Source organism: Heteronotia binoei, chromosome 9 (genome assembly GCF_032191835.1).
Source record: "Heteronotia binoei isolate CCM8104 ecotype False Entrance Well chromosome 9, APGP_CSIRO_Hbin_v1, whole genome shotgun sequence".
Classification (NCBI taxonomy): Eukaryota; Metazoa; Chordata; class Lepidosauria; order Squamata; family Gekkonidae; genus Heteronotia; species Heteronotia binoei.
In genome coordinates this window covers 57,996,483-58,008,673 of record NC_083231.1, presented here as the reverse complement: position 1 = coordinate 58,008,673, position 12,191 = coordinate 57,996,483, and the positions used below count along the sequence as shown (strand labels likewise).

General features: G+C 37.6%; 1 protein-coding gene across 1 annotated transcript in view; it reads right to left on the bottom strand.

The window, feature by feature from the left end:
* The window catches only part of LRBA (LPS responsive beige-like anchor protein), a 630,809-nt gene that overhangs the window by 32,357 nt on the left and 586,261 nt on the right, over nucleotides 1-12,191 (bottom strand). The window contains exons 49-50 of the mRNA XM_060246657.1: nucleotides 4,405-4,494; nucleotides 792-984 (exon numbers count right to left, since the gene is read on the bottom strand). Coding sequence (XP_060102640.1) covers nucleotides 792-984; nucleotides 4,405-4,494 — 283 coding nt within the window. The remainder of the gene's footprint in view (nucleotides 1-791; nucleotides 985-4,404; nucleotides 4,495-12,191) is intronic.

The window sequence follows — 12,191 nt, the reverse complement described above, 5'->3', positions numbered from 1 at the left end:
TATATCTAACATTCTGGCTATGTCTACCATTCTGCCAAGTGGCAATCAGAATTGCACCATTCTCCAGATTCTCCAAATTGCCCTCACCACTTGGAAGGCCATTAACAGATGATTATGTATATTAAATTACAACCTACAGTAGACTTTGACAGGAGGAGGAGAAACACAAAAGGAATACAGGAAGCTACATAAAGCAGAGGAAGACCTCAAGAGTTTTTTTCTACATATAAAGTATTCCATTGATAAAGGAGGTGGCAACAAGTGACAGTTGTGTCACTTCTCTGAATCTTAATCATCCCTCATTTCAAGCACAAGGATGCAAAAGTAATCCAATCTGAACAACTTTCTTTCATTTTTCCTGCATGGCCAAGACTGTCTAGGCAGCTAAGCCTCATATTTGAAAGGCCAAAATATGGTATATATTTAGAATATAAAGAGGTGGCCTATTTAATTGTGTTTTGTGTTTGTATGTATTCTTTGCCAACGCTGCTGAGAAATCATTTCAAATTACAATATTTCCAAATATTATTATGAAATTGCTATAGCAGAACCTAAAATGGCATTGATTACTAGAAAATATAGTAAAAAATTGAAATAGTTAAAACACTATGGGAAGGGTGGGATATAAATTCTAAATAAATAAATAAATAAATAAATAAATAAATAAATATCATCATATTATGGACAAAAAAAGCAAACACAGGATATGTATAGCTGCACCCTCCCCACCCTCAAAATCCCTGAACATGCTCCAGTACACTGCTTGTATTTGTAAGTATTTCTAAACTTACCAGGAAGATTGTGCCATTTGTTTACAGCAAACAGTCGGTTAGCGGTGACTGTGATCACTGCAGGATTGGCCAAACCAGGCTGGGTGTTGGCTGCTACATGTGTCACAGGAGAGTTGGATGGAAATTTTAGGACCATGATGACATCCTGCTGAGCTTGGTCTGTGAACATCAACGGACTCTGCAGGAGGAGATACTGTTGAGTGGGCACAACAAGACCCCAACCACGTTGAAAAAAAAGGCCAAGGGGGAGGTAGAAAAGAAAGGACAGGACAAGAGAAGGAGAACCCAATTAAAACAAGCAATAACCAACAGCAGGTGCAAATGAAAGCCAACGCAGTAATTTTTGACAGGCCTGTGGAAACTAGCATTTCAGTCCACACCTTGATGTTTTCTCTTAATGGTTTATAGAACTTGAAAAGATAAAGCCACTATGTGCCGCAGGCCACTGCTAGCCACATTGAAAGTTTCCAGGTGCCTGTATTATGCAAATGATTTTAGTTTTCACATCACCAAGAAAGGGTAGTGTGCCAAGAAAAGTAATTACCAATAAGGGAGGGAGGGAAAGAAAAGAAATCAAGAAATTCTCCCCAAGAATTTAAGAACTCAAATGAAGCATTTAAGCATAAAGTCCTTTGCAAATGCAAAACAAAAAACATATACAAAAATAGATTTGCAGTACAGAGAGTGCAGATAAAATATGTATATGCCAGAATGTGATATATGGATATCAGTAGGCTGCCAAGCAATATATAGTATGGTTCTAAGTATGTGTTAAGTGTCTTTTAGACATCATTTTGCAAATAGTGTACCTATGTGAATAATGAATCTACTTTTCTAGAAAAAATAGTGTATACAATGGAAGGGTTGCAATCAGGACTCCACAGTGGACTACAAATGATAAAAACAAAAGAGCATAACAAAATGGCTTGGAGACATAAAAAATCAGGTTATCATACATCTGGATACTATTCACATTTGATAATGCTCACATGGGACTATATTGGAAACAGGATTCATTAAAAGAAGATTCAGGATAACTGATAATAGGAAATGATCATTTTGATAATGTTATTAATAACCCCGCCCCTAATTTGCACATAATAACAGATATGTTTTAGACTACAAGATTACAACGGGTTGGATTCTACCATCAGGAAACATAAATTGTTCACAACAGCAGATCTTCCTCTTTGCCAAGCAACCCTTTTGTAAAATATGAAAAGAGGTTCAAGGACTATTCCTGAACAACATGCCATGCAGCATTTGGGGCTGCAAGAAACAGGTGAAACTGAGCAAAATCAGCCCCCCACTCTTGCATGAGCAGAACAAGCTTCAAAGACAAACTGATCTGCTCATAGGAGACGGTTTTGCCCAGTCCCTCTGTCATTCTGCTATCCCATGCTGGTTGTCTTTTTGTTCAATGCGGGTTTCCCTCAACAGAGTTTCCCTCAACATGCAGGGGACTGCTGAAAGAAGGAAAAGATTCACTTCCTTTCATGGATATTAGGATTCACCCCTTATTTACAACATTATTTTCAGCATGTGTGGTGGCATTTTATACATAATGTTACAGCAACAAAGGCAGTCATCGCCCTACTTTGTGATGTTTTGGAGATATCACTTTTGGGTACCAATAATGCAAATCTTACATGTCAGCTGTCAATGAGCATGGCTTCAACAGAAGAGATTTGCTGAGTGAATGAATATTCATATAGATTTTTTACTGCATTGCTTCTCTTAGACATATTTGCAGGTAACACTGTGAAAGGATTATTTTGTAATTAACTAGTATTTTTATAGAATCTGAATACACTGGTAATTGCCTTTGTCTATTTATCATCAGCGTTGCTGAAATAAATGTGCACATATGTAAATGCATATAAAAGGATGCACATTTAACATATTTTTATATAGAACTAATAAAAATTAGTACATTTGCATTTTTATTATCACTCCTTTTTAAAAAGTTATTAAGAGTACTTAGAAAAACATATTGCATTATGTTCCTGTTTACAGTCTTTGTATAAAGGTGTAAATAAAAACAACTAATAAGCTACCCAGACACCCTTTTGAGCAAGTGGCTAAAAGCCAATCAATATTATGAGTTAATCCTCCCTGGATGCTCATTCAATTAAAGGTGTCAGTAATGCCTCATCTGATGTGGCCTCAATTAAATCCAGCTATCTGATAGTGTGAAAACACAAGGGGATACAGCAACAGCAGCAAAACCAGACAAATAGTCAGCCTTCATGTGACTGCTAATTACTACACCTGGTGCATATTATGGCTTGTGCACTTAACACAGCCCATGGTGCCTTTAATGTCTTCTCTGCGTATCCCCCCCCCCCCCCCAGAAAAACACATTGAAACTTTTAGTGATTAACCCAATCATTATAGTGGTAAAACAGTTTATTTTGTGATGGGAAAAGTCAATGTCTTTGAAAAGATGCATTTTTCTAGGCAAAACTTATAAACTGCTTGTGGGATTATATGAAGCAATAAGAGTTAAAGGTGTAAAAGCATGGGCCTCAGTACAAAACTGATCTGTACAAATGACTTTGAAGGCATTTGCAGAGTCAGAAGTTACTTGTACATCTGCCTACTTGGGAAAAAAAAGCAATAAAGTGGAAAGCTGCAACAAAGAAGCCTCTTACAAACCTGCCCCCAGAGGAAGCTGTACAGTCTGGAAATAACTTCAGAAATACAAGGTATGGACCAGATTGAATTTGGAAAACTGGTAAATGTTATTTTCATGTTACAAATCCCATGTATGGTCACACAAAAATTTGGGTCTGCTCAAGGTGGAAAGTGAGTAACCCTGAATTCAACTGATAACAGTAGCAAGATGGAATTTATCTGAAATGTCTGGTGACTTTCTGGTAGTTTCGGTTTTACAATATTTCTTGGATGATGACAGACAGAAAGAACCACCTTGCCTTAGTACTGAAAATAGTGAACCCAATATTCATGAATGTTGACATATATTAACAGTTGGCAAGGAAAAGTCTTAGTGACGTAGTGATATATCTTTTTTTCTACCTGTATATGCTTTTGGGAACAATGAAAACCACAGATCTGAACATCAGTCAAACATTTGTATTCCCCCTCAGTATGTAAAGAGAAGGCTGAAACTACACAAAAATCATACAGGGGGCACAAGCCATCCCACTCCTCAACGAAGTCCATTATAAAACTCCCACTGGATTTAATGAAACTGGATTGTACTCCATGCCTCCAGCAACTGGCTCAAAAATGAAGAATCCTTTTCTAGAAGATTAACAAACTCAAGTGATGAAACTTGAAAGATGCTAAAGACGAGAAGGTTGATAGACAATGCTTTAGTCTATGGTTTATCTTTTTTCTCCCAGACAAAACTGATTGAAGATATAATCCAGTGAAATTGCCATTGGGAATTCTGTAAGGTTTCTGGATCATTGGTTAGCTTTCAGTCCTGAACTGAGAAAATCAGATCTGAACTTCAGAAATTACTAATTTAATTTTAAAGAACAAAAGGATTTTATATTATTTAAAATATACTGTACTTGGAGGTGACTGTTCACATGCGAAATTAAGGCAGTTGGTTCTCAGAGAATTAACCTGGCAGTCCACTTACCACCTGCATAGCAGAGCTTCTTGGAGGATGTGGCTCTATGAGTAGTTGGGAAGGAGTCTGTCCAAAACTTCGGATTTGAGCTTCAACAGCCTGGAAAACACATAGGCAGGTTTGCATGTTAAGAGGTGCTAATTACAGGCAATAGAACCATAACTGTCACCTGAAAATGTCATTCCACACTTCTGTTTTTTTTCATCTTGAAAATTAAGCCCGTGTGTTCACTGTGGGGCTAAGTGCTTGGCACTGGTATTAAGGATGAGGTAATCTTTTTAGTACTCTAGATGCTATTTCCATGAGAAACTGCAAAACTTCATTCTGCTCTGTGATATTAAACAGAAACCAGCTATTACAATCAGAAAGTCTCCTTATGGGCTCTATTTTTCTTTGCTTGCAGTGGCATATCCTGCTTCCATCATATACAGGCTACAAAAGCTAATATTTTACAGATACTGAGAAAAACTCAAACCATTTAATTAGAGCACTACCCTGAAATGGAAAATGAGAACTAAGGCCTTTAACCAATATTGTTGATATAAAATGGAAAATTATTTTTAGAATCCATTTAGGTCAGCATGACTTTTTATCAATAGTATCAAAAACAGGTTTGGCTTCCAACTAGAACTTCCACATGCAGAAGACACTTCTGTTCAAACAAAGGAGACCAGCAACATCTACAGTGGCCTCTTATGTGTACAGAAAGTTACACCAGTAAGGAGGACGGAAAGATCAGTTCCATGAAAAAAGTTCTGTAAGCAGTTCTTAGGACCTCACTTCAAGGAAAAAATAATGTTGCAATGTGATCAAAATGGATTCTGTTTAAACTGCGATTCATATTTATGATGCATAATTAGCATCAACATTTAGGTCAGCATGACTTTTTATCAATAGTATCAAAAACAGGTTTGGCTTCCAACTAGAACTTCCACATGCAGAAGACACTTCTGTTCAAACAAAGGAGACCAGCAACATCTACAGTGGCCTCTTATGTGTACAGAAAGTTACACCAGTAAGGAGGACGGAAAGATCAGTTCCATGAAAAAAGTTCTGTAAGCAGTTCTTAGGACCTCACTTCAAGGAAAAAATAATGTTGCAATGTGATCAAAATGGATTCTGTTTAAACTGCGATTCATATTTATGATGCATAATTAGCATCAACATTTTGAAATACAGATACCAAAAGTTCTGACGTTCTTCTCTCTGTTATAAATAATCTGAGATTGCAATCCTAGATACATTTAGTATGAGTCCATGGATTTAAATGGATTGTACAGCCTAACTCTTCACAGGATTGCATTTTAAATGCCTTTAGAGTATTTAGTTATAAACTGAAAACAAGAAATACCAAGGTTAAATCACAGATATCAATTCCATTTAAACAATTTCAATTTAAAAGTCTGGTTATGGATTTCATATTTGCATCCTTTAAAGAAATTAGATAGTTGAGCTGAAGAAAATTCTCATGGGCTTCAGCACGAAATGTGCACATAGACTTATTACATTAACAGTGTAATTCTACTTTCTGGGCAAAAGCCCCACAGTATAAATCTGTGTAGGATTCTGATTAGACATATGTGGGATTGTTTTTTAATAATTTATTAATATAAAGAAAAAGAAATTAAAAACAGATATTAGATTATCAATCAAGAGAATTCTACTTCAATGGATGCTTCTTGAGGGAAGTATCTCTAGATAAATCCTACAGAGTTGTGGGAGCAGCACTAATTAGTTTTTTTTTTAATCAGACGACATGTTTCATATACATCTGTAAGATTTTGGTATTTTTAAGCCTATCCAGTGTTTGGAACCAGGACTTTTTTTGAGCAGGAATGCAGTTCCAGCTGGCTTGGCATCAGGGGTGTGTGACCTAATATGCAAATGAGTTCCTGCTGGGCTTCTTCTACACAGAAGCCCTGTGTGAAACAATGGTTATGTCAGGGGTGTGCTCTAATATGCAAATAAGTTCCTGCTGAGCTTTTTCTACAAAAAGGTCCTGTTTAGTACTAAGAAGCACTTCTGTTCTTCCAGAATGGAAGAACAATGACAGTTGCACATTATAAAGAACATGTTCATGGTTTCTTTTCCTCCTCAGCACTTAGTTCAGCTTACCCCAAATTTAGACCCAATGCTGAACATTCTCCTGCCCGTAGCAGCCAATGATGTGGGAAGCAAAAATGGGGAATACAAGCATTATAATGGCATATCAACTGAACAGCTTTTAAGGTGAGGAGTAGGGAAGTTAATATATGACTAACTTTTTGTCAGCAACCCCATATTCATTAGACCCTCAATTCTGCTCTGTAATTGCTTAGAACCTGTAGTTCTCAATTATTCTCAATCATTCTTTTTAAAAGCTTCTATTAACTTTGCTTTTCAGCATCTGAACTGTCTGTGAAATTGTAGTTTAGAGACTTCTGTGATATATATATATATATATATATATATATATATATATATATAGCAACTGTAAAGTTTTCCCACACCATCATGAAACTGAAAAACAATACCATTAAAATGGTACACCCATAGAAAGTTACAATTTTATTTCTTGGTTTTGCTTCAACTACAATCAATATAAAATATCATGATTCAATGTTTTAGTTCAGTGCTTCTAAAAGATTTCAATAAAAAGCCCTCTTCCTGTTAGCCTTCTGTAGCAACAGATCTTTGGTACTTTCCAAATTGCTCTGTTAAATGTAGCTATAAAATAAGACAAGTTATAGGATTCCTTTACAATACATTGTTACATTTTAAAGTGTATATTGCATACAGCATTTTCCATTTGTTAAACTGAAAAAACGGCAATAACAAGTGATAAACAGTTACCAGTATTCAATCTCTTGGGCTGGTCATATTATATACAGATACAGATATACAAACACACATATGTCTACAGCTGGTTACTGTGCCTGGAAGGACTCCTCTGCTTTTCCCTTTCTCTTTGGCAACACTAAAGAGAGAAGAGAAAAGTAGATTTTCCTTGGCAGCAATTTTGTTTTTACTTAACTTGTAGTCCAATCCCTGAACACATTCTATAATACAGTATTTAATTTCTAAGAAGGGATCTATGAGGGTGATCAAGCCTTACTTAGAAGCTTACCATCTGCCCTGGACTTCTGTTCCATTGTTCTGGCTCAGTGTTGCTGATAATCAGGGCCTGTTTTGTAGAAACAGCCCAGCAGGAACTCATTTTCATATTAGGCCACACCCCCTGATGTCACCATTGTTTAGCATAGGGCATTTTTGTAGAAAAAGCCTAGCAGAAGCTCATTTGCATATAAGACCACACCCCCTGATAACAAGCCAACCAGAATTGCGTTCTTGTGTGTTCCTGCTCAAAAAAAGCCCTGCTGATAATAAGCATTCTGCACATGCTCAGAAGCAATATTTAAAATCACTTTATATATTTCAGAACTTGGTCAAGACATTCAACACAATTACTATGGCTGAGTCCTGTTAAGCACTGGCACAAATTAAACCCTGTTCTGTTTTTTACTGTGAAAAAAGTTAACTCAATAGTATTCAGTGCCCACCAAATAGGGTTGTAAATTTCTCCAGGAGACGGGTATTAGAGAATTTGAACATATGGATGCAGTTAAGGCAAAAACAGATGTTTGTTACTTTTCTTTGCAGCACCACTCAGAAATGAAATCAAAATTGCTTCCCCTCTATGTTTATGTCTGAAAGAACTATAAAACAGAATGGGAAGGAGGTAAAGGGAAATGTGAAAGGCAAAATGAGAGAAGGAAAGGTACAGTGTCCAGAATTCTAAGAGAAAATAACAAAAACGGTTCAAGTATCTCAAATATAAAAATTGCAAGCACTCTAAGGACTGAGGCTGAACCAAAGGTTTTACTATTCATCAGCAGAAAGTTATATTTACCAGCCATTAACTAAAACATATTGCCACTTGTATTTTGGGCCATACTCAAGTTACTTACCTAAGAAAATCCAACACAGAAGTCAAATGAGTCTATTTACTAGCAATGTACCAGCACAGCAAAAAAGTTTCACTACTCTCAGGGCAAGCAAACTACAGGGCAATTTTCAAAAATATGCTTCTGCCAACTCAAATATTGTTACTTTCTATTTGTGTACTTGCTCCTCCATCTTCCAAGAGTTCAGAGCATGCTACATTATATCCTTATACATTTTGATGCTCACAACAATCACTGTAAAGTAGATGAGGCAAAGACCAGACCAAATGGGGCTGCCAGTCTTCAGGTGGGACCTGGGATCACTGGAATTACAGCTCTTTTCCAGAATACAAAAGATCACAACCCCTGGAGAAAATGGATGCTTTGTAGAGTGGAATCTATGGCACTGTACCCCACTGAGGTCCCTGTCCTTTCCAATCTTCATTGCCAAATCTCCAGGAGAATGTGAGCTGTCAAAGGAGGAGAAGGACCAAGGAAGAAGCCATTTTCATCTCTACTCTTCTGCTGATTAACATTTGACCATTTATTGGAAAGAAAAGACTGAAGGAGAAGCTCACAAGGGAGCGGGAACAACCCTAATTAAATGTTAGGAATCGGTTTACAGAATAGATATACGTGGGAGCAGGGCTTTTTTTCCGTTTTTTTGAGCAGGAACTCCTTTGCATATTAGGCCACACCGCTGGTGTAGCCAATCCTCCAAGAGCTTACAGTAAGCCATGTAAGCTCTTGGAGGATTGGCTACATTAGGGGGTGTGGCCTAATATGCAAAGGAGTTCCTGCTACAAAAAAAGGCCCTGCTTGGGAGTCTCTCCCTTTTGAAGGATAATGTGCTAAGGTGGGACTAACTTGGGCACAACACATATATTGCTTTTCTGGTTTAGCTGTCATTCTCAAATGTCCTCCCTTTCCCAATTATATTTTAAAGATCTGGGACTGCATGTGAAGAGAAAGCAATATTAGTAAATATTCAACTAAAAGGTCAGTTACAGTAAGGCGGTAGGGGCGAGTAGAAACCATTAGCTTTGTTTCTTGTTCTTTCATTTGTTTGTTTGTTCCACCAAAGGGCTAAACAGTACTACCTACAAATCAATGAGAGAGAGAGAGAGAGAGAGAATGATTGTAGAGCCCTGATGAAAATGAAATCAAGCTATGAAACTATTCAGAAATTAACTAGAGGGGAGAGCATGGACCATGCTGACAATTCTGCCAGAAAAGAGCCCAGCTGAGCAACAAAGCCTGCTCTCAGTCTAGTTGGCTTCCCTCTCCAAATCAATTAATAGACATTTCAGGACAGCAGTTCTTAAGGGGAGGCAGCAGTGATCTGCAAGAAAGACTCGCTGTGAGAGAAGAGGCAAGCAATGGATGCCTCTGCGTATGCATATGTGTGTGGGAGGAATATGGGACAATATCAATTCAGAAAAACAAGTATTCACCAACTATTCTAGACACAGCTTACTACCTCTTCCCAGCCAGATGTAATTAGCCAAGAGGGACAAGTTCAAGTGTGATCCCAGTGCCCCACTGCATGTTGAATCAACACACTGTCACATACGTATGAATGGGGCTATTGTACAAAGTCATAGATGGGCTATCAATTTTCCACCCCTTAGAAATACCCCTTAACCCAGAAACATCTCTGTCATGCATAATAGTGATATCAATTTGAACAAAAATATTGTGAGCTTAGAAAAAAATTGTACATGAACTTAACTGTAAACATTAATACTACACATAAAAAGTTTTTGTCAAAGGAAAAAAATAAGTAAATTGCATTAAAATGAGTATTTTGTTTTCCCATGTGCTAACAGGAAATACATTGATAAACCAATAATCCTAAATTTCTTTATTCAAAATACAGTTTTTGTCATCAAAGCTAGGAAGGCAAATAGGATAATAAGAGCAAAAAAGCAGTCTGCCAGCATTGCGAGCAACTAAGTAACCAGCAATCGGGATGGAAGACAAGATACTTGGGGATGCAGGATCATTCTAAAATTACCCCTCCGTCAACCAAATTAGATGTACAATATCCCTCGTTTATATCATTCCCAAGACTTATTCCAAATGTCAGAGATTAGCCCAAATGGGCAAATAAATGCATGTCAAATATTTAATGCTCATAGCTACCGAGAAACAGAATACATTTTTATTTTGAGAATCTAAATTATTTGAGAACACAAACAAAAAATGAACATATTCTAAACAACTGAATGGAAAATCATTTTAGGTAGATACCATTACATGGGATCATTATTTTTCCCAAAGGCAACCTCTGGATGGAGACTCTGTGTGTGTGTGTACATGTGTTTGCATGAAGGGGAAGAACTTAAGAAGGCTCAAATGGATGAAAGGTGAATCTGAAGTCTATTCCTGTGTTCAGCAGAACACCACCATAACTTTAAGAATAAACTTCAAGTAAGAAGGAAAATGGTTCCTGAAAATGTATTTTTTTTGTCCAGACTAATTATGAGACTGGCTGCTGCATGTAATTACACTGCAGTCAGTGAGTTAAAACAGAAAGTAATTACAGTTTGTGAAAACAAGGATTTATTTCCCTCCTCAGAGCCTTGCAACTTGCTCTAATCTGAGTCTGTACATTCCAGGCATATTAAACTGAGACCTAGCAAAGCTTCAATGCGATCTCCAGTTCAAGCAAACTGTCCATCTACTACTTGGTAATCCCAGCTGCCAATCTGAAATAAACCAGTTAGTCAAAGCAGACATAACCTACAGAAACAAATGTCACTCAACAATGTTCAGAGGCATTGGGTTCATGGATAATTTCAAACAGTATCTCTGGCTGGAACACTGATGTGCTCATTGAGAACACCTAAATCTTTGGCTACTGGAAATAAGCAGATAAAGTGGAGCAAGAAAAATGGGCCTGTGAATACTTTAAAGAGACTAAGAAAAATGCCAAAAGAATTAAAAATAAACTTAAGAATGACTGGATGTGATGCATGCATGAATGCAAATACTTTGAGGATGAAATGGACTACATTACAGGAGTTGTTACTTTTATTTTTGCATATTGCCCCATCTCAAAGTTAACTATTTTCTATTTTCCCACTGCTTGCTCTCTCTGTCTCTCTCTCCCTCCCTCCCTTCCTCTTATATCCCAAATCCTGCCCTAACTGGCAAGCAGGCTCAGGGCAGCTTACAACATACAGTCCAATAAAAATCACTGATAAAACAAATCATTAGAACATCAATACAAAAATTTAGTCAACTAATTTCAGTAGCTACTAACAGCACAGTAGGTAATAATTTCTTCAATGTATGCTGGGTTCACGCCAGGTGTTTTGCATAAGCAAGTCAATGAGTAACCAGCAATCAGGATGCACCAAAGATATAAATAGAGCCATGGTCACTTAAGCAGGGAAGTCTGAATGTTGTTTGATGTCTACAACCTCAACCAAATGCCTGGCAGAACAGCTCAATTTTGCAGGCCCTGGAGAATCGCAATAGATCCCACAGGGTCCTTATTTCAATCAAGAGCATGTTCCACCAGGCTGGATCCAGTTCTGGGGATAGGCTGAAATAAGGTGGGCATCTTTCAAGTTGGGAATTGCCAGACGATGTTGGTCAGAAGAGTGCAAGACTCTTCAAGGCACATGTGGGGAGAGACGGTCACGCAAGTATGCTGGCCCTTGGCCCCATAGGGCCTTAAAGGTTAATACAAAAGCCTTAAACCAAACTTGGTACTCAACTGGCAACCAGTGCCGCTGATGCAGTGCTGGCTTAATGTGCGCCTACACAGACATCCCAATCAGCAGATGTGCTGCTGCATTCCGTACCAGCTGAAGTTTCCGGGGCAAGTTTAAGGGTAGGCCCACATAGAGAGTTGCAGTAATC